The 24,285-nt window shown below is 31.3% G+C and overlaps 2 protein-coding genes across 2 annotated transcripts; both read left to right on the top strand.

Annotated features, from left to right (window-relative positions):
• The first annotated feature begins 7,160 nt into the window (after positions 1 to 7,160).
• LOC109340594 lies at positions 7,161 to 7,769 on the top strand. The gene has a single exon (XM_019578318.1). The coding sequence runs from the start codon at positions 7,161 to 7,163 to the stop codon at positions 7,767 to 7,769; it is 609 nt and encodes a 202-aa protein (XP_019433863.1).
• A 5,158-nt stretch (positions 7,770 to 12,927) lies between these two features.
• Positions 12,928 to 15,310, top strand: LOC109340593 (protein DOWNY MILDEW RESISTANCE 6). Its single transcript, XM_019578317.1, has 3 exons — positions 12,928 to 13,207; positions 13,760 to 14,007; positions 14,725 to 15,310. Exons 1-3 carry the CDS (start codon positions 12,971 to 12,973, stop codon positions 15,308 to 15,310), a joined length of 1,071 nt encoding a protein of 356 aa, XP_019433862.1. The 5' UTR covers positions 12,928 to 12,970.
• Positions 15,311 to 24,285: the final 8,975 nt, after the last annotated feature.

The following is a 24,285-nucleotide window of genomic DNA, read 5'->3' as shown; positions in this document are numbered from 1 at the left end:
AGGAACCCAGGATACCACGTAGCGAGATCGGCTGACCGTAAGAGGCTTGGTCTGGGACCGTCCAGGGTATTCAGCGATGGTCGTAGTGGTGGGATGTATTTCCTTTATATTATGTGTTAACGTAAGATCGGGACCCACAAGAAGCATTCCTGAGGGAGATGACTTAAGGTGGGCCGAGCATGGTAAATAATGATTAAAAGATTTAATCATCTAACTGCGGTTAGTGTTCATATGCATATGGTTAATAATGGAGTAGTGGAGAGGAAATTGACGGTATGACTTAGAGCACCATGAAGTAAGCAGGGACGACACTAATTGGACGGTGATTTGCCAACAATGTCTATAGCGAGAGTCTGGGTGAGACGAGTCCCTTGTATTCCTGGGGAGGTACCATGTTGGATCGAACAGTTCTCACAGGCCAAACTAGGCAATCTCTGACAACCCCTGGATTGCATTCGTGATCAATGAGAGGGTGCCCAGAAAGCGTTTGTACGACCTAGGTCCAGGTAGGACTGTTCCTGAGGGAACCGATTTTTTTATTCCTTGCGAGGATATGTTATTTCGGGTGGTACAAAACGGCTTGGTACGGGACCTGTACTCTCGATTATTTCCGATTAGGATGTTGGATGGATATTGGTGTAAGGTGGATGATCATGACATAGCATGCATATATTGCATTTGTAGAAGTGGTTTCCCACATTTGAGTTGTAAACATCAGGCATCATTAACATTACACACATATTATTACTTGTGGTTATGATATTTGCCTATGTTTATGTATGTGATGTGATTATGAGTATAATGTTGATTATATTATTTGATATATTGGTTTATGTTGATAAACGGTGAGTTATGATGTTGGTTATAGAAATATATGTGTATATTATTATTTGGGGTTATGATTCCCACTTATGTGTTATTTAATTATAGTCATGATATCTTGTCGATGAATGATATATTGCTAAATGGTGAATTATGATATTGATGGAAATAAGTGTTGTTTGTATTACATAGGTTGATTTGATAATTGTTTATGAGAACAATTGATGAGTCTAGTTATATCACTCATGTAAATTAGACAATTGTTTATACGAGAACAACTAATGAGTTATAATGTAATATGTTATATATACATACGAACTGTTTTTCATATCTGAGTGTGATATTCTGAGTAAGTCCACGCCGTCAATGAATTTATGTTCATTAGATGTCTTACTCTCTCTATTTCTCTTCTTTTCTATTGCTTGCTTTTCGGACGTATGCTCGTCAGGTAGACAGCTTTGCTCGGATTTGGAGCTACCCGTCCGTGATGTTCCAGGAGGGGGCATGAGGAATTGAGGAAGAGGCAGTACCCTAGCTTTGGAGTTAGCCACTAGGAGTTGCTTATCATTTTATGACTTTTGAAACACTGACGGCTTTAGTTGTTCATGTCTTTGTTTAGTGCATGTTGGCGATGATTAATATTTTCGCCCTTCCTTTTTGGATTTTGTATATGTTAGTGGCGATGTAGTTTCCGCCTTTGTCAATTTAGTTTGTATGAACTAAAGATGACTTAACCGTTTATATGAATTGTGTTATTCAGGAAATTGTGAATCAGGTTAAGTTATCATTCGATAACGATAAGTTGATTTTCCGCATTTGAGTTACTTAAAGTGATGTCCCGGAAAAGGAAGGTTTTAAAAGGAAACAATTTTATACATCCCCATTTCAAAAAAAAAAAATTACCCATTTTCCGCAATGTTTTTTAGAAGTATTTTTCGGGGCGTTACACCTTTCACATACAGACCATCACCCTGAGATCCATACATCAATATAGTCACCAAGTGTTCATAAGAATTTGGCAGAACACAATAATATTATTGTTTTGTCCTCATTATCAACCTTCACATCAAGTTTTTGTAAGTCATTGATCACTTGATTAAAATTGTTGAGATGTTGTTGCAAATCAGCACCTTCCTACATCTTCAGAACATAGAGTCTCTGTTTCAAATATAACTTATTTGTTAGAGACTTGAAGATGAACCGCTTATCTAATGTCTCTCATACCTCTATTCGTGACGTTATATCCATAACATGATACATCACCTCATCTGATAAATAGAGTTGTATGGTTCTTGCAGCCTTCTCCTTCAAATCTTCCTAATCCATTTGATCGAAAACATCTGGTTTATTCTCATGCAATGCCTTTGATAGACCTTGTTGAGCCAACACATCCTTAACCCTCCTTTGCCACAATCCGAAATTACCAGTTCCATCGAACTTCCCCACCTCGAATTTGGCACATGGGTTAAGAGCCATCTGATACCAATTGTTAGAAACAAGCGAGCAATCAAATAATAAAGAGTATAAAGAAAAGAGAATAACACAAGAGATATGGTAACGAGGTTCGGCCAATGGTGCCTACGTCCCTAGGAGCGTTGAGAGGTTACCACTATGTATTATTAGAGAATAAGGATTTATGTTTTACTATCCTTCTCCTTGTTACATTAGGTTTACATAACATAAATATATAGTCCTCTACCCCAACCTTTTTACATCAGCACAAGCCCATAACTTGTATTATTGCTATCTAGATATATGAGTCATTGCACAATAATATCAATCCTAGGATCTTAAATCTCATGTCTCTTACACATAATATAAAACAATGTTACAAAGTCATACATGAATCCATGTTCTCTAATCTACTCCTTTTACATACCTTTTGAGAGAGTTTTGGTATGATGTTTGAGAGAGTTTTGGTATGATAACATTCCTCAACCAAATCCTTAATTCCTTTTGGGACCTCCGTTTTCTCTCTCATGGGGAGAGGTGAAAACTATTTATGATTTGGTGTCTTGGGGACCATAACCGTTCCTTATATGCTAACTTATAGGGTTCCCATTATCCCCTATAGGCCAACTATTTGGGTATTCACTCATTAAGCCCATATCCGTTATTAGTTTTAGAAGTCTTATGAGTTGTCAGTAATTAAATCACTTGTTTTGTAACCAAAAATAAATAGCTGATATAATTGTATTAAATATATGATGTCCATATTAATTAGAAATTATGAATTTCTAATAGTATCCTCTCCAAAAATATAGAAAAGCATCATTTGACAGTTTTATCCTCTCAAACAAAAAGGAATTCAGAAAAATCCACAACACCCAATAAATCCTCATCACACAAAAAGTTAACAGAAAACAGCCTCTGACATCATCTCCAATACCCCAAAAACTAGATAAATGCAGAACACCTAGCACAAAAAATATATCTGAATCACTACCACCCTGATAGTTATGACCTAAAGTATCTCTCCTCCGCTCTATAACACTACAGGCCTACACAGAAGCAGATGAAGAATTTAGGGTTGTGCTATTTGATCTTCTCCATCTCAGTCATCCATGCACTTCATGTTAACAGGTTAGTAATGGATCACCAATATAAACAAAGATTAATGAAATAATTGAAATACATTGATGACAATTTTAAGGCATGATGTGTTGTCGGCCACAAGGGTTTCACTTCACTTTCTTAAAATTGGCCAAGAATTAATTAGAGTTATGTAATAATAAAAATATTCTTTTTGTAATAAAATGGTGAAATTTTAATATGGTTTTTTTTATAGATGTGGTATTGGACACAAGGGATGTACTTCACCCATTTAAGTTGGAATCAGTGATTAAAATTAAACATTGCTCAAAATAAAACCCAACCAACAAAACATTTTTTATAAAGAACTACATAGTCTTGATTTCTTATTACTCATAGGGATAGCAGAAGTAAGATCATATCTTGTCAGACACAATAAAAAATAAAAAATATTTTCCATTTTAATAATAATAAAATAATCAAACAAGCTCATGGCACAAAAATATCTATGTAGTTAGTGAGGTGTACTGTTTAAAATGATGGCTAGAATGCTAATATCTTCCATACTCTGTAACAGGCTCTCATACTTGAATTTCAGAAATTCAAAGCCTAGTGTGATTAGGCTAAAATAATTTTCTAAATGTTTTAGTGTAAAGAATTTTCTAAATGTCGTGTGGCAAAAAATCGGAGCATGACACTACCTTTCCTCAATTTATGTTTCCTTCTTAGACCCCCATTCGAGTGGTTTCCCATTGATACGGGACAAAGGAGAGGCTCTAATTATGTCACTTGTAACCATGTCAGAAAAGTAAAATAAAAAAACACATAATCAATAGATGTGAAGGAAACGTAAATAGAGGAAAGGTAGGAGTGACAGATAAGGTTAATAGGTTTTTTTAAATTGAGGACGTGTAATATAATTTGTTAAAATATTGATGGGTAAAATTGGAAAGATAATTATTGAAGTTAGTTTCAATTTCTAAAACTTGAAGTAGCTTTCTATTTTGTAAATATAAGGTTTTGTGTAATTTGAATGTTTTTAAATGCAAATTTGGGTGTTTTTAAATACAAATTTGTATTTTTTGTCCATGTAATTTGTATGTTTTTAAATATAAGGTTTTTGTGTTACGTACACTACGTTGTTTATTAAATCTTAGGTGAAAAAACGTTATGAAAAGGACAAAGAAAAAACATAGACTATTTTGGCTTATGACAACATGTACAACAAGTGTTGTTGCAACATACTGCTACAAGTACATGTACTCAGAACTGTGCATGACTTCACTTCAAAGAGGGGAAGATTGAATAAAGAAGTTTTACATGGACATCCTATTCGATGTGTGAATTATTTTAGAATGGAATCAATAGTATTTTTGAAACTATGTGAAGAACTACACTCTAAATATGGATTGAGACCTAGTAGAAATATGTCAATCGTCGAAAAGTTGGCATATTTGTATACATTATTGCCTTGGGTCTTTCTAATAGAGACTGTGGTGAGCGATTTTAATGTTCCGATGATACAATTAGTAGAAATGTTCATGAAGTTTGAGAAGCCATTTGTGGTAGAAATAAATATTACATTGGTCTTGCACGTGATCTTATTCAACCAAAGGATAAAGAATTCCAATTTATACCAACACATATTGTTGATGAAGCAAGATATTATCCTTATTTTAAGGTAAACAATATTTTATTTTTTATTTATTGTATAAGTTTAATTCATACCATTATTAAAATGGCGACATTTGCATTAAGGATTGTATTGGATGCATTGGTGGCATACATGTGGCAGCATATATTCGTGAGGCTGATCAATTGGGTTATAGAGGGATAAAAGGCATTCTCACTTTCAACGTCAAGGGTGTGTGTGACTTTTATATAGGTGTTTCTCTTTTTTATCTGTTGGGTATGAAAATTTGGCACATGATACACGCATTTTTTCATGCGATTAACACACCCACAATGAACTTTCCTCAACATTCAAAAGGTTTTTCTCTCTACAATTTATTGTTGAAATTATTATTTTTTATTGCTTGAAGTATGATGATCATATTTTTTTTCATTTTTTTCAAACTTATCTAGGTAGGTATTATTTGGTTGATAAGGGATATCTAGATAGAGAAGGATATGTGGTACCATATCCAAAAATAAGGTACCATTAATCACATTTTAAAAAGGAGGCACCTAATAATGGTGAAGAAGCTTTTAATCGTACACATTCATCATTTCGTAGCTGTATTGAGAGATCATTTGGAGTCTTGAAGGAAAGATGAAAAATTATTAGCCAAATGTCATAATATAGTGTGAAGACTCAAATCGATATTATTATGGTTGTATTTATATTGCATAATTATATTGACATGAACTCAACTAATGATCCGTTCTTTAATAAGTTAGAGCAACATCAAGATTATATACCACAAGACAAATATGGATATAGTGATATCAATTGTGAAACTTAGAATCATACAAATTATGAAATGATGGAAGAACGTGACAAGATTTCTCGCTTATTATATGAGTCGGTGAGATAATTTATTTTCTTCTCAAAATCTTTTGTGTTAGGCAAGGGGCCCCTTATCCCCCCTTCTCTCCTGTCTTGTAGAAGATGTCCTAAGCAGAGGATTAGCCATGTTACATGTTGAAGGGAAAATTCATTCCATCTCTGGCCCTGGGAAAATATCTACACCCTCTCATGTTCTTTATGCTGATGACATTCTCATTTTCTGCAAAGGAATCAAGAGAGACATTCTGGCTCTAAACAAGCTTATTGAAACCTATGCTCAAGCCTCTGGGCAATATATTAATCTAAGTAAGTGCAAATTCTTCTCTACCCAAGCTACTCCTGCTAAGATTGCCTCCCTTTCTACTTGGTTGGGTTTCTCTAGGGGCAGCCTCCCCTTCTCTTATCTGGGAGTCCCTATTTTCAAAGGGAAGCCTAGGACAATCCACCTTCAACCTATAGCTGATAGAATTGTGCTCAAGCTGGCTAAGTGGAAAGGCTCAACTCTTTCCATCATGGGCAGGGTTGAGCTAGTTAAATCCATTATACACAGTATGCTGACTTTCAGCTTTCAAGTCTATTTATGGCCTAGTTCTCTGCTGAAGTGTATTGACAAGAGCATAAGGAACTTCATCTGGTCAGGTGATATTAACACCAGAAAGCTTGTCACTGTGGCTTGGCACAAGCTCTGCACTCCTACTAATGAAGGAGGTCTTGGTCTGAGATCAATTGCTGAAATGAGTCAAGCTTCTCTGCTGAAACTTGCATGGGGTATGAGGTCTTCCTCTCAGGATTGGGCCTTATTTTACAGAGCCAGGTTCTACAGAGCCAGTAGGAAGCAGGAATCCTATGCAAAGTCTTCAATTTGGCCTGGTGTCAAAAGAGTCTGGACTATGATCAATGACAACTCTAGATGGGTAGTTGGTAATGGAGCTAATATAAACTATTGGCTTGATAACTGGCTTGGTAATCCTTTAGCAACAACTTTGAACATTCCTCAGCAGCTTTACTCCTCCTTGAATGCAAGAGTTGAAGATTTTATCCAGGACAATCACTGGTTAGTCCCCTCATGGATGGCCTATATGCATCCCGCATCCTTGTAGTCAATCATTAAAATTCGTGTTACAAATCAAAAGGATAAGCTTGTTTGGATTCACTTTAGTGATGGTGGCTTGAGTATGAAGGATGCATACAATTTCTTCAAGCCAGGGCAGACTCAAATCAATTGATGTAAGAAAATCTGGTCTAGCTTCACCCCCCAACAAAATCATTCAAAGTTTGGAGGTTGTACAATAATAAAATGCCTTTGGATGTCAACCTTCAGAAAAAGGGCATCCATTTGGCCTTTTCCTACTCCATTTGTCATGCTGTAGAGGAGTCATCTACTCACCTTTTCTTTCAATGCAATTTTGCTACTGATTTATGGCACTGGCTTGAAAACATTATTGACTTACCTTTGGACAGCTCCTCCATTCAGAGCCTCTTGAGGGTGTGCAAGACTAACTGGAGTCCTCAACTTAACTTGGTAGTCACTGCTAGCATAGTAAACACCATCTCGACTATATGGTATTGTAGGAACCATAGCAGATTTGATGATACAAAAGTTGGTTTCATGCAAGCTTGTGACATGATAAAAAGGGACACTACTCTCACTGGAAATCTATCTACCCTGGCTGCTAATCCTACTCTTTTTGAATTTTCTATGGATCGTAGATTCAATTGCTCTCCCCACTACAATCCTGCTCCTACCATCACTGAAGTCAGATGGCTTCCTCCTCCACAAGGTTGGATCAAAGTCAACTCTGATGGTGCTGCTCATGGCTATCCTGGTCACGCAGGAGGTGGTGGTATCTTTAGGGACAACAACGGGGACATGTTGGGATGTTTTGCTACCTATCTTCATATATAAGACTCTCTCTTTGTTGAGCTATATTCTGCAATCATGGCAATTCAGATAGCTAGTTTGAAGGGTTGGAGGGAGGATTGGTTGGAGTGTGACTCAAGTTTGGTGGTTGAAATCGTCAAGGGCAACAAAGATACTCCTTGGAAGCTTAGCAACTATTGGGAGCATTGCAAGAGGATAATTCCAAGAGGATAATTTCTTCCTTGAGGCTCAAGGTTTCTCACATTTTCAGGGAAGGAAACTCTTGTGCGGACATTCTAGCTTCCTTCGGAGTGAACTCTAGAACCACTTCTTGGTGGAATTCGGTCCCCCCTTTTCTTGCTACTGAATTTCATAGAAATATATATCTTTTGCCTAATTATAGGTTCAAGTATATGTAATGGTAAACTTTGTTCATCCTCTTTCGTGGTAATATATCAGTGGGTGCCTTGACACCCTTGCTTTAAAAAAATAAAATATACTAGTTTTTTAGTTTTCTTTCTATCTTCTCAATGGGTAATAGAGATAATAAATATTAAGGTTTGTTTACTAATTTATTTTTTCTATTTGCCTCTTATTTATAGTCTATTGTATTAATAATCCTAAATTCTTAATCATATTTTCTCTCCTAACTTTTAATATATGGTTCGGTTCGATTTTAACGGTTCCAAAATATACAAAACTGTGAACCGAACTTAAATGGTTCAAAATAAAAAAAAACTGAACTGAACCGAACCGCAGAACCGAACTTAAATGGTTCAAAATAAAAAAAACTGAACCGAACCGCGGAACCGGTTCGGTTTCATCAGTTTTACGATTTAAACCAGAACCACTTACACCCCTAATAATTGGGACTTCCATAAGTTGTATGCAACAGTTCATCATCCTGAAATACTTAATTTTGGAATAAGCAAAATGATATATTTATACTTTGTATTAAGATGTTGGGGTAAAGCACTAAGGCCGAAATCGTTTATACTTTTTTTATAAGCACTTTTTAAAATTACAATTGCAATTTTCAACTTTTGTAATGTGTGTGGCATTGTGCTTAGAAAGGTGAGAGATTTTTTATATTAATATTGAATTAATTGGAAAATAATTCGTTTTTTTTTATTTTTTGGATGGATTGGTTATCCATCCAAATGGATATAACCATGGATATCCATTGGATATAATAGATGGATTTGAATCCATCCATTATTAACACAATCCATTGGATTATATCCATTTAAATCTATTAGTTCTAACGAATGGATTTGGATGGATTTTGGATTATGGATAATTTGTCACGCCTAATTTGAATACACGGACTAACATGTATGTTATTAACCATGTGAATGCATGAGTAATATATGTGCTTTTAATCATGTGAGTTCACAGATAACAATGTGATTTTAATCATGCGGCAAAAAAATATTGTCTCGTGCGAATGCACATGTAACTTACTAGATTTCTTATTATAAATTTTTGTAACTTAATTACATTTTTGGAAAAAATATTGAAAACAAAAAATATTTAAATAAAAAAAATAAATATCCAATTATAACTAAAATATAAAAATAAATGATTATTTTAAATTATCTATGTATTTAATTACTTCAATTAATAAATAAATAAATATATAATATATGTCTTTTTAGTCTTTTTCTAAATTTTAGATACTTAAAAAGCTCGTTTTACCGAATAACTCTAATTTAATAAGTTATCTTCATAACTACAAGTTACAAGCTCATAGCTATAAGCTAGTTTTTCTGGACAGAACCTTAATGTAGCCACATTTGAGCTAGTTGAAATGCATAACATGTATTTGTCATGCATATTTGTAGCCAATTTTATGTTGAGAAAAATAGTCCCTTATTAGAGGTGTAAGCGGTTCTGGATTAAACTGTTAAACTGGTGAAACCGAACTAAACCATAAAATATAGTTCAGTTCATTATTGTTTTTAAGGAATCATTTATGATAGGTTCGGTTCATGGTTTTTAAAATTTAGGAACTGTTGGAATTGAACCGCATATTAAATAAGTAAATACTAGGAAATAATGTTATTTGAATTATTCAACCAATTTTGTGGCTTAAATTGTTAATTTTGTATGGATTATAATGTTATATACATGTTACTAAACTATTATTATGTTAGTGATATATTTGTTACTCCTTACTAAATTGTTATATGTGCTACTTTCTCACTATGTTGATGATTTGGAACATATCTTTTAACTGTATTTGAAATTAAGATATACCATAAATTGTTATACGTAGAATGCTATATCTGTTACTAATTGTGAATTATAATGTTACATATGATACTATTATATATGCTACTAATTGATATATATATATATATATATATATATATATATATATATTACAAAATTGTTATGTATGTTACTAATTGTGAATTGTATTGAGATATATCTTACTAATTACAAATTGTACTATTATATATGGTCATTTGTTTTGTCTTTCTAAATTACATAATTTTTAAGTGTTACTAACATGCAACGAACAAGTATGAGTTTCAATTTTTTATTCATATATTTATGATTTATATTTTCGCATAATAATAGACTCTTGTAATATATTTTAAATTTTCAAAATTGACAATAGAATTTTTATATAAAAAAATGTGAAGTCGAATCATTCATGTGTAGTTCGGTTCAGTTCCACAATAAAATTTATGGTTAATTGAGGTGAACTGAATTATATCTTTGTGTTTGGCTTAGTCATTGAATTGCACTAAAAATGAACTAAACTTTTACACCCCTACCCCTTCCAAGTATATGTGTCATGATATAGAGATATCAATTTTAGTAAAAACATCACTCATTCCATTAATAATAAGATTACTAGATTATTGTATTAAACTTTAGTGTATAATCTAGTGTGGTTGTTTTTCTTCTTAAATTTATAAGGGAAATAGTAGGTAGTTCTTTAATTTATTTATAAGGGAAATAGTAGATAGATGGTGTAGTTGTCTTTTTCTATTTTACTTTTATTAAGAAGTTATATTTTTTCCTTATATTATATTCTTATAAAATTAAATGTATCATTATCATTAAAAGTATATTTTGTATATTCTATTTTTAAAAATATAGTCTATATTTATATAACTTTTACTTTTGTCCGTTATTTCTTTATTTTATTCTATATCTATATTAACTTTTATCATGTCATTACTTCTCTATAAATCCTACTTAAATGTGTGATTCTATTTCAAGTTTAATTTCTATTTATCCTTTAAATACCTTTACAAACAAAAATAAAAAATTGCAATACAAAACAAGAGGGCTAAATGTAGTGCATTTTCAAGTGAATAATTAAATTCCTTTTGTAATTGATGGCGATGAGAGTGGACAAATATGAAAACTTGGCATTCATGTAAGTTGGAAGTTTACTACTTTATAATTGTTCTTTTAAATCATATTCACAATAATTACCTAATAAGTTAATTAAAAACTTATAACTTAATTGAAAACATATAAGTTAGGCCAATGAAAGTTGAAAGGTAATAAAATTGTTAATTGAATTGGATATATTTGGTAAGATTAGTTGACTCACTTGTTTAATAGGAGACTAAATTATTTTGATCATAATTCATTTCTCTATCCAAGAGAAACAGACTAGATAAAACAATATTTTAAATTTCATCAATAACCTTTATTTTATTGTAGTCACAATATTATGCTTTTAGGAAGTCCAGACCGACATAGTAATCATAGACATTGTATTTTCCCACAATTATGGTAAAGATAATTTAACCATAATTTAAAACTATTGTTATTAAACTCAGACCAATTAGGACACCATTGTTTTTCCCGCTTGACTCGATTTATCAGTATTGTTAAAATCGTACTAGTTATCAAACCGCCCAGGATACTGATATTGTGGTACAGTGATTCAACCAGTGGTTTAGTAAATAAACCGCATGTCGGTTAAATCAGATATACCTACTTATATTTATATATATAAACCTATAACAAAAAAAGTTTCAAATAGGTAGAAATTCAAAATTATAATCCATATTCATAATCTACTCAAAATTCACGAAAACAAACAACTTTAAGTCTTTAACAAATTCAAAGTCAAAATTAAAAAACATATATCAATACATGTATTACTATATATGTTACTAATTGTAAATTGTAATGTTATATATGTTACTAACCATAAATTGTATTATTATATATGTTACTAATTGTTAATTATACTATTGTATATATGGTAATTCGCTTTTCTTCCTAAATTACATAATTGTTATATATGTTACTCACAAATAATTACGAGTTTTAATTTTTTACTAATAACAATAATATTGTTGTTTGTACTTTTATGAACAAACAATATCTTTTCTAATACATTTTGAACTTTCAATTGATGCAAAAAAATATAAAAAAACATAAAAACTATGGAACGGAACCAAACCATTCATTAGCGATTCAGTCTGGTTTGGTTGTTGCAATAAAATTTGCAACTTATTGAGGTGAACTGAATCATATCTTTATATTTATTTCGATCACTGAATTGTATACCAAAAACCAACATGAACCGAACTTTTATATCCGTAACTACTAGAGTTGTCTTCTTGTCATTGACGTACTTGCAAGTACTTCTTTAATTTTTAGTTTTCAAACAAAAATTAGAACAAAAATCCACCGTCATATACAAAAGTTACATTTAATTATAGCTAGCAAGGCATGTTCCACTACAAAGGTATAAAATAAAAATAAACAATTTAAAATGATAATATTGAACAATATTCAAAATATTATTGGTGGAAGGAAAAATTTACTTATGTAAAATTGGAAATTGAGAAGTTGTGAGAAATGAAGGAAAATGTTAACTTATGACAAAAAATAAAAATAAAGTGAGTGATTGAATAATGAGAAAAACGTTATATAAGTCATACCCATAAATTCTTTATAGATTTTGAAAAGAAAATGCGTTTACAAATTTTATTCTAATTTTAGAACGACAAAACTACCATATTTCAAATCTAAGTTTCAAAATTTGAAATTGACCATTTTCTTAATAACATCATCCCATCCAATTAATAATAAGAAAGAAAAATAGTACTTAGGTGCCAATTTAAAATATTAAAAACTTTGTTAAAAAATGTTAGCTTCAAACTTTGGGCTATAAAAACAAATTTAAATCGTGTAGCAACTCATTGTTGACACCAAAATTTGCATTTGTACCATTCCATTGATAAAGCTAGGCAACAGTGAAGATGTTGCAATATGAGAATTCAAGATCATTCTCTACAGGAAATAGTGCTCAAGAGAGGGGTGTCTCTTATGTTCCACAATGTTATGTGATTGCAAATATGCAAAGACCCAATTCGGCACCAAAAGAGGCTAATGTTCCTATCATTGACATGGCTGCATTAAGGAATATTGGCTCAGAAGAAAGGTCTCGTGTTATTGAAGAAATTAGAGAAGCCTCTTGTCGCTTCGGTTTCTTTCAAGTAAGTTTATTTGAATAATAAGAATGCTTTCTTTAGTATTTATGGATTCGGCTTAATATAACATTGTTCCCTAGTCATTACCAACAAGGTTTTTGTTCTAGTGATTTAAGGTTCTACTCAATTCAATTCTCAGATAGATCAAAAGATTAAAAGTTTGATTCATAAGAGTAACATTTATTGGGAGAGACAATTAACACCCAAAAATGTTAGTTCATTACCTATAAGGTGACGAAATATTCTTAGTTATACCAAAAAACTAACATATTAACCATTTCCATTTGCAAAAGACAAACATATTTTTATTTCCATACTGGGTCAAGTTATAGAACACAATTCTTGGCATATATTGCTTAAAATAAAGTTGCTATCTGCCATTACAGTAGGATGATTCTTGTTAGCAAATATTGTTACTTGTTGTTGTATGCAATAAAAATTATAAGTATATATTTTAGTTTTAACCTCCACCTCAACATAACCACAATATAAAATCATGGTTCAAACAAAACAATGGTGTATACTTTTGTCTCTTGCTTGAACATGGAAAACTTTCAGGTTGTGAACCATGGTGTGAGTGAGCCAGTACTGGATGAGGCTCTATCTGTAGCTTCCAAATTTTTTGATTTGCCAACAGAAGAGAAGATGAAATTGTTGTCAGGTGATGTGCACAAGCCAGTGAGGTTTGGAACAAGCTTGAAAAATGATGGTGATAAGGTCCAGTTTTGGAGGGTTTTTCTCAAACACTATTCTAACCCCTTGAATGATTGGATTCACATGTGGCCTCAAAATCCACCAGATTATAGGTAATTTCATTAATTATTTCAAGATGATTCAATACAAGAAAAATTTATACAACATTCACACCCCCACAATACTTGCTCCAAACAAACTTGACACTTGATTTAAAAATTTGATAAAAAATCAACTAGAAAAATTATGATTGTTCTCAATTAAATTTTGATGATAACTAGAAAAATGTGATGTTTCCTTGTATTATAAATTTAACAATTTTGTATATCCTTCTATTTGTCTAAATGTAATGACCCGCATATTGTTTGTGACTATATTAATATTTCATGGACAGAAAATACTAGTATGCATGTAGTGCCAGTGCATTTTATATTTACCTTTATGAAGGGGAACAATGTTCATAAATGATTCACTTGAATAAAAGTCATTGTTACTAACACATTATGAGTTTAAAAATGTTTTTAGTTCTCCTAAGGTGATTTTGTTTTTAATTTTTTTAAATAATTGGTTTCGTATTACTGCAAACTAAATTATTTTGATATTACTAAATTGAAATTTGTAAGAGTTAATGTGTAATCTTCATATGGTACCACATGTCATCTATATATCATATAATTAATAATTTTACCTAAACTTATGGACGAATTTTAAAATAACTTACAAATTATATAGATGGGACATCAAAAATAGTTATCAAAAACATATCTAAACCCTTATAATAAAAAAAGTTTCATATTGAGGACCAAAATTTAACCATTTAAAATGAACAGGGAAAAGATGGGAAGATGGTCTGAAGAAGTGATGAAATTGGGCATAGAGGTGATGACAACACTGATAGAGATTCTTGGAATAAACCCAACCAATAATCTAACCCAAAAGATTGAAAATGGTATGCAAGTTGTGGCAGTGAATTACTACCCACCATGTCCACAACCTGAACTTGCATTAGGCCTCCCACCACATTCTGACTACAGTTGTCTTACCATATTGCACCAAAGCAGCCCTGGCCTTGAAATTATGGATTCAGAAGATAACACTTGGAAGTTAGTTCCATTCGTTCCTGGTGCTCTACAAGTGAATATTGGAGACCATTTTCAGGTACTAAGTAATGGATTGTACAAGAGTGTTCTGCATAGGGCTATATTGAACAACTCCGAGACAAGGATATCAATTGCTAGCTTGTTTAGTTTAGGGTTGGATGATAAAGTCGACCCTGCTAAAGAGCTTGTGAGTGCTCAGAATCCTAAGAGGTATAGGGAAAGCAGCTTGAGAGATTTCCTCAACTTTCTGGCAAACAATGATTTTGGTAGTGAGGGGAAGAACTTCATAGATATTCTCAAGTTGAAAAACAACTAGTGGTTCTTAAGGCCTTCAATTCTTCTTCAATATTTTTCTAATTTAAGTGCACGAATAAGTCTTCTTCGTGGACATTTCTCTTACCAAATGCTGCATATAGTTTCTCTCGGAACTTCATAAACTTAGTTTTAGTAGGGCATGTTGGAAAAATATTGTGTTGGATTTTTTTTACTGAATAATTAGCAGTACATTCATGTATTCCTATGGGTCACTCTGTAATGCTTCTATTGAAGTTAAGTTGCAATACCCACAATTTTCTATTTTGGTATGTGTGAGTGAAAAATCTTGAATTAATTTAGTAGATTTACCTCAAAATAAATTTGATTTTTTTGAATCAATCAATCTTTAAATGATTATCTAATAACTTTATAATTTTATTTTATTTTAAAAACAAGTTACATCATTAACTATCTTGTAGATAAGTGAATATTTATGTTCTAAGAGTTAGGTTTGTGTCAAAAATATATTTTAAGATATAAATAATATTTCATTATATTATTAAAGTATTCACATTTTTTTGGAATATATAATAAATTTGTATTAAATATATTTTATGAATATTTATGTTTCTGCAAGAAATTTACTAAATAATATTTCTTAGTTATATTTATCTAATATTTATCATCAAATATTTAAGATAATATCATCATTATGATCTTTATCCTTTCTATCCTTTTATCTCTAACTAAATAACATTAGTTTTATCCTATTTTAAATTTTATTTTAATCTATATTTATATCTATATCTAAACTATATATAAAGGAAAAACATAGTGTAACTATTATCATGTTATAATTTTTGTTTCCTATTTTGCCCTTAACACTTTAATTTCTACAAAAAAATTATATAATTATATACAACCGCTATCAACATATTAACCATCATCTCACTTTAATTTAACCATTTATACTATATATAAAGGGAAAACATGGTGTAACTATCACCATATTATAATTTTTGTTTCCTGTTTTGTCTTTAACACTTTAATTTCTAACAAAAAACTACATAATTATATACAATCACTATCAACATATTAACCATCCTTTCACCTTAATTTAACCATTAAAATAAAGCCAAAAATATATAATATAAAGTGCACCAAATAAAAATTACAATATAAAAAGTATTCTAATTCACTAAATGAAATATATAAAACACAAATATTTGATACCAAAAATAAAAAATATGGGTCGATAAACATGAAATATTTATATATATAATATAAAAACTTTCTATTAGCGTGGGTGGGTGGAAGGACAAAGTTGATCATCCCACTCAATCAAACTCAATCAAGAGACACTACTATGAGCAAGTGTAGGGATGACAAAAAAACATGTACTTGTGCGTATCAGTGGGTAAAATTTGTACGGGTACGAGTCACAAACGGGTACCTACGGATATTATAAATGGGTTTTTAAAAAATATTCGTAGTACATACGGGCGGGTACGAGTATTACGATACCCATGCCCGCGGATACCCGTTATTTATATGATTAATATATTATATTTAATTAAAATAAAAAGTACATTATTCTAACATTCATTACACTATGTATATTTTTTCATTTTACTTTGTTTACATATTTTATTGAGTTTGGTGGTAAAACACCCTACAAATATTATTACATGTGTAGAAATACACATGTTTTACAAAGAAAATATATACTTTTTGTTAAGGAAATAAGAACAAAAAATCACACAAATAGAAAACACCAATAAATTTAGCATTTTTTGTCAAATATTCAATCAAAAGGTAAAAAAATAATTAAGTTTTATCTCATTTGAAACATAATAGAAGTAAAAAATTTAAAATTCATTTACAATATAGGAAACTCGTTGGGTACCCGCTGTACATGTGGGTATTCATAAATACTTACGAGTACAGGCGGGTATGGGTAATGTTCTCCTATTTTGAAACGGGTAGCAGGTAACTACTACCCGTACTCGCTCGTGCCAATTGCCATCCCTACTAGCGTGCATCTTTGGTATGACTTAATTTTTTTTAGATTTTGCATATTTTTTGAAAATAAACTGAAAATATAAACTATTATGTTTGGCAACCAAATGAAATTATAAACTCAATTGGTTTTTTTTTATTTAAAATAAACCAAAAGTATAAGCTCCAAAATTATGGGTTGGTTTATTTTTTGTTAGTTTGTTTTTTTCAGTTTTCCCATTTCCCATTTTACCACATCATAATTTTATTTCTCTCTTCATTTTTACTCTTCGATCAAACACCATAACTTTTCATATCATCACCATAACTTATTAAAACTTTTGTATAAACCTTGACATTTGTGTATTATTTATTTCGTGAATTGTGTAATTCAAGTTTAACAACTTCTGTTTATTTGTGTGTCATATTATTTTTAATATTGATATTAGTTTTTATATTGTATTTTATTTTAATATATATTTTTAGCTTTTGTTGTGCAATATTAAAAATTTAAAAGTTTATAGTAAATGGTAAATACTAAAAAAATTACATTTAAAAAATAGTGTAAAAACAACTAAAATAATCATAACATAAACAAATAACATCATACATCTTCTATAATTTATTATGTAAAGATAATCTTTCTACCTTACCAAAACAAAATAGATTAATTTATATTTAGTTTTCATCCAAGATACTTAAACATAAATAAATTATAATATCACAGTTTATAAACTAAAACTAAAAACATAGGCCAGAGCGAACTGATTACCAACGGTTAGATCAGTTGTATTGAAATCTCAAACATTAGTTTTCAACCGGTAATTGGGTAGAAATCTCATGCATGGAAGTCGTGAAAGACATCCACGACTTCCATACAAAATATAAAGTCATTCATGGAAGCTGTTAAAGGCGTTCACGACTTCTGTGTGGGAAATAAAGTCATCAATGAAAGTCGTGTTGCCATAAAAAAGAAGATTTATCATTGTGGGCTTTTTACCTAAAAGAAGAATTGAAAATATAAAATATTCCTATTTACCAAATGAGCTACAATGTAAAGTATTCATTAAATTACTCAGAAGTCGTATTATAGCAAACCGACTTCCATTCATGATTTTATTTCCTGTACAGAAGTCGTGGACACCTTTAACAACTTCCATAAACAACTTAAGTTTTTATACAGAAGTCGTGGATGTCTTTCACTACTTCTAAAATGTGTATAAAACGGTAACCAATTACCAAATTTTTTATCTAACGACTATAAAGCAGTTCGCATATTAGCTTTGGCCAAAAACATAATATATACCAAAGACACGAAATCTAAGTGCATGTTTGTCTCTTCACTGTTAATTGATCTCCTTGTGAGGCCAATTGTGTTTTGGCAAGGCTGAGATTGCGTTTTCCTTAGCCAATCACGCATGGGTCAGGCTCCTCTCCATAGGCAAGTGCAACTTTCCCTTTAGTTTGAAGGGTAAGTTTGTCTTATCATAATAAACATAAGGGTATAAATGTAAAAGCATACCACATCTTCTTTGGTTTTTGACATTACTTGCCTCTCCATTACCAGAGAGAGTCTCATTCATCACGCATTGTCCTTATTTCCTTCTTTTGTTTGTTTCAATTCATTAATGTTTACCTGAAACACGTTCATTATTCCTATTTTCTTTTGTGCATCAGTTCTTATATTTCAAACAACTATACGGATATCAATCTGTTGATTAAGGTGGTATATACTTGATTCCTTTTAAGTAAGATTGTCTTTAATACGATGATACATGTGAGAAACCAAAAAAACAACTACACCAATTAATCATATGCCACTCATACAATACACCCACGTCCCCACAAATCGTACCATACTCTCATCATCATATACAAATCCATAAATTCATTGAGTCCCATGACCAGCCCCACTACTCATATCACAGAACATTTATTTAGTTGTTTTCATATTCTTACTTGAGTCTTGTGATGCTATATTTATAGGGTTTTGCTAAATTAGGTAAAAGAGTTTTTTACTTAAAGCAAGTTAACATTATGTACCAAAACTTTTAAGCAAAATTAACTCTCCTATTTTAATTATAATAAATTTAGTATTTGGGTTAATTTTATAATTTTTATTTAAAATAAATTTACTCTCTCATCCTTAACCTTCTTTCTCCTCTCCCATTAACCTACTTATCCCAAAATACCAAAAATCTCTTCACCTACATAAAAGCCACACACCAATTACAAGCATTGTGTCCCAAACAGAACCCAACACCTCCCCAAACATCCCCCAACAGCCCCAAACAAACCCCATTTTTAATAAGCATATGGCCTCATTTTTTAATACTCCAACAGAAGTGAAGTGGTACGATTCATTGAAGGGTATAAAGCATTTTCTAAACAAGGTTTCAACTGCCTTGATGATGACCCAAATTATTTTTGCAGTTTTCTAAATTCAATAATTGTGTCAATTAAAACTCTTCACTCGACACATACACATGGTTAAAAAAGATTCAAGCTTGCACAATCAGATGCAAATTTGGTATCATACTATGCTAATAGCAACTAGCACAAGTGGTCTATAATAACAATTAAGTCATTTTTTCCAACTGAACCCAAAGCACCTTGTCATGTTCAATAAGGCAGCATTGTTCTTTACAGCATGACTTGCTTGCTTAGTCGAACAGAATAAGAATAATATGTTGCGGCGGTGCAGGTTTTGGCAAGAAGCAATGGGGCAGTCCTGGGCGGGCATCGATGCGGCGGTTCTATTAATGTGGGATTTTTGGTAGAGGGGTTCTGATGGTGTGGAGGGGTTTTCAGTGTTTTGGGATAACTAAGTTAATGGGGGAGGCGAAAGAAATTAGGGGTGAGGTCATGAGGGGATTGATTTTTTGAAATAGAAATTATAAAACTATTATTATTATTAAATCTATTACAAATTTACAATTAAATTAGGAGGTTATTTTTGTCTAAAAATCTTGGTGCACAATACTGACCTATTGTAGCTTCTCCTTTCACTCATTTTCTCACCTATGTTTTCATCATGACTATAAGACTATTGGTTTTAACTTAGATTAGTAACAATGACAATGTTCAAGAAGCTGCCAAAATATATGGGTATTTCATAAATGGTCATAATAATGAAAAATGCATAATGTTACTAAAAGGTTGGGGATGGGTGAGGACACGAAAACAAATGGGCGAGGACATGAAACATATGGTTTTTTATGAGGGAAAGAGTGAGAAGAAAGACCAGGATGAAAATTGGTTTTTGGAAGGAAAGAGCAAAGATTGGGAATGAGGATGAAAATCTCTATTTTTTTATTTATTTTATGACGGAAATGAGTGAGAAGAGAGATGACGATGAAATAGGTTCTTTGGAATGACAGAGTAATAGTGGTTGGGGATGAGAGAAGGAGAGGAGAAAGATTTTTTTGGTTTAATTTAGAGTGACTTTACTAAAATAACTTTAGTCACTGTTACAAAAATCAGTTCGTGACGACCTGTTCAACTGGTAAATCGGTCTCAATACTGATACAATATACTAATTATAATGGTCATGAAATTACATGAGTCAAAACTGGTCATACCGGCCGGTTTTCAATTAAACCGTACCGGTCATATTGACCGATTTTTATTTAAAATTAATTTTTTAACGAAAAAAAAAATTGATTTTTTTATTGATTTTTCAACATTAATGTTAATATATTATATATGTATATCTAACTTCATTGGTAAGTGGTTTAATTGGTGAACCATCAGTTGAACCACTATATATAGTATCTTCTCCAAAGTAAAACGAATATTTTTGACAAAATTTTATAGTGCACAATGTTAATATGTACCTAACTAAAAAGGGAGGTTCCTCATATTAGCAAACCCCATATATATATATATATATATATATATATATTAGATTTTTAAAATTATTATTATTAGTATGATGTCATTGCTATTATTACTTTTATTAATATTGTTAAAAGTACTAATGTTATTATAATTATTATTGAAGTTGGTTATCTTTTCACAGTTTTAAATATTACAAAAAGTTTGATTTACAAATAAAATTGGTATTGATAAAAGTATAAATTTGTTTTATATCTTCTATGTTAAAGTCTCTGGGCTGTCTGAATTCATTGTTATTTCGTTGGTTAATGAAGTGTGACTTGAGTCAAGTGGATGCTAGCCGTAATGTTTATGATTGTGAAAAAATATTGAAGTTATGAGATAAAGTACCTAAGGTAAGCGAGAAGACCAATGTGTTCTTATAGTATTTCATTGAAGTTATTCTCTCCGATAGCCTCAAAAGTCGGAAGTCTTGTAAATTAGAAATTCCCATGAGAACTTATTTTTCATGGAGGAGTCCTTAATCTTTTTCGTGATAATATATAGAGTCTTGTATGTTTGATTTGCAAGAAATGTTTGTTTATGAATTTTTTGTATTTACCATAATATGATCTACTCACTTATGGTATTACTATAAGTTTGTATGCATGTGCCTAATCATGATAATACTTTTTTATGTGCTAAATGTTTTTCGTAAGGTTGTAAATTGAAAATATCCCAATTATAATTGTTATGTTATTGATTATTGTATTGATATGTAAAATACATAAGTTAATTATTATATGGATATGGAAAATACATAAGTTTAGAAATGGGCCTTTGCCTGTTGATATTGGATCACTACGTTAGTGTTTTGAGCTCGTCATGAGGATATGGCATACTAAAAAATGCATTAAGGTTGAGACAACTAACTTGGGTAATTTTTTTGAAAGATTTGATTTGTTGACAACCTATGGCTATTCATACACCTGAAATTTGGACAGCCTATAGCTTTTGTCCAATTATATTTTGATCACCAAATTAGTATCTTGAACTCGTTTGTTACACTTGGTATGATAAAAATTTATTAGGACTGAGACGACTAACTTAGGTGATACTTGTTAAAATAAAAATTGTGAAAACCTTGCTTAAAAGACTTAATGAGCTAACTTCGGTTAGTGTGCATGTATTGCATTCTTGTAGTTGGAGTTATAGAAAATGGAAAGATACATAATAGAAATATCATTGTAGATTCGGATATGGGCGGCAATGAAGTGATTCGTCAAGAAGCCATGAGAGATTGCTTAGGTGGGTATTTCGGTGATGGTTCAGGTTCATTACACATATGACCAGGATAGTTTTACATGCAAACTATACAGTCTCTAACACCCCCTTGCGCATTTTATGATTGCTAAAGAGGATTCTTGAAACGGACTGAGCTTATGATGTAAGCATATTTGATAGAGGTTTTGGACAATAGTTGATATTGTTACCTGTCGTGAGTTAAACTTAGATTGGTTAAAAAGATAAGAGAATCATGAAGATAGCTCAGAGTCGACATAAGAGTTACAATGACAATAGGAGGAAGCCTATAAAATTTGAAGAAGGATGTGATGTCTTTATGAAAGTAGTCCCGACTATAGGGATTCGTAGAGTCCCGTAAGCTTACCCCAAGATTTATTGGACCTTATCATATTTTAAAGAGGATTGGTCATGTTTCTTATCAAATAGCTTTATCATCTTTATTATCAAACCTCTATAATGTTTTCCATGTCTTACAATTGAGGAAATATATTCGAGACTCATCGCATGTCAAAGAGTCTGACTCAATTCAATTAAAAGAAAACCACACTTTGAAGACTTTACCTATGACGATTGTTGATAGTAGCATGAAGAAACTACGAGGAAAGGAGATTCCTTTAGTGAAAGTAGTTTGGAGTTAAGCTGATGATGGAGATGCTACTTGGGAGGTAGAAAGTAACATGATGGATGCTTATCCCTATTTGTTTAATCAAGGTATATTTAATTTTCTAGGACGAAAATTCTTATTAGAGGGGAAGGATTGTAACATCACAAAAGTTTTCCCAATTAATTTGAAAATAGAGATAAATGTTGATTAACTTTAGAGAATAAAATATCTCCTGATATAAGGAGATAAGTTATCTTATCCAACCATTAAAATCATGACATGTGTCTGATTTAATCATTTTATATAAAAATATTTCTAGATATAAACAAAACAATACACGTGTCATACTTTTACTGGCTGGAGGAGATAAGTTATCTCCTGATATGAGGAGATACTTTATTCTCTAAACTTTAATAGTTAATCCCAAATTATTTGGGTTAATCTTTAACAAAGTTACCCTCTAAGACTATCTAGATATGTTATGTGGTTATTCTTTTGTGATTAACTTATTTAAGTTAATTACTTGAGATAAAACATAATTTATTATTTTGATAAGAATACCATTAAAACTATTTTTTAGTAGAACATCAATCTAATTGGTAAACTACAAAATATATGTGATGAGTGGGGAAGGAAAAAGAAGAAGGGAACAAGAACAAAAAGAACTACATATCCAAACCGCAATTTGTAGAAGAGAAAAAGAAGAACAAGATAACCATTAATTTTTTATTCTTCTGCTCCTTGAATTCAATAAGGGAGTGTCACTACCCCACCTTCATGGGTGTGACAGGAAGTATGCAAATAAATGTAATGGAGTCGTCATTCATGTTTATTAGAGGGGAAACATGAAAAACCAATTTTTAAAAAAAGATTGGTATGCTTGCACAAAGAAATTAAGTTCAAAAGTCGGTTACAAGATAAGGTAACACGACAAGACACAAGTTCTATAGTGAGGTTATCCTTACCTCATTTTAGACGATATGAAATAGCGCGACAAGGCACTCGGCCTATAGTGAAACTATTTCACATTGCTTTTAAAAATATTCTTTAATACGTCACCTTTAAAATTATTTGAAAATTTTATTTTACAAGATAAGGTAACACGACAAGACACAATGCCTATAATGGGGTTACATTACCACGTTTTAGATAACATGAAGTAGCGCGACAAGACACTCAGCCTATAGTGGAACTACTTCACATTGTTCTTTTTTTAGAATATATTTATACTTTACCTTTAAAATTATTTGAAAATTTTATTTTCAAGATAAGGTAACACGACAAGACACAAGGTCTATAGTGGGGTTACCTTA

The sequence above is a fragment of the Lupinus angustifolius genome, unplaced genomic scaffold (assembly GCF_001865875.1).
Source record: "Lupinus angustifolius cultivar Tanjil unplaced genomic scaffold, LupAngTanjil_v1.0 Scaffold_204_13, whole genome shotgun sequence".
NCBI classification, from domain to species: Eukaryota; Viridiplantae; Streptophyta; class Magnoliopsida; order Fabales; family Fabaceae; genus Lupinus; species Lupinus angustifolius.
The sequence above is the reverse complement of the archived record's forward strand: the minus strand, read 5'-3'. Positions and strand labels throughout refer to the sequence as shown.

Coding starts and splice junctions, on each gene's coding strand:
- LOC109340594 (XM_019578318.1), top strand. CDS start 7,161: ATGCCTTTGGATGTCAACCTTCAGAAAAAGGGCATCCATTTGGCCTTT.
- LOC109340593 (XM_019578317.1), top strand. CDS start 12,971: ATGTTGCAATATGAGAATTCAAGATCATTCTCTACAGGAAATAGTGCT. Junction 13,208..13,759: donor GTCGCTTCGGTTTCTTTCAA/GTAAGTTTATTT, acceptor GAAAACTTTCAG/GTTGTGAACCATGGTGTGAG. Junction 14,008..14,724: donor CAAAATCCACCAGATTATAG/GTAATTTCATTA, acceptor TAAAATGAACAG/GGAAAAGATGGGAAGATGGT.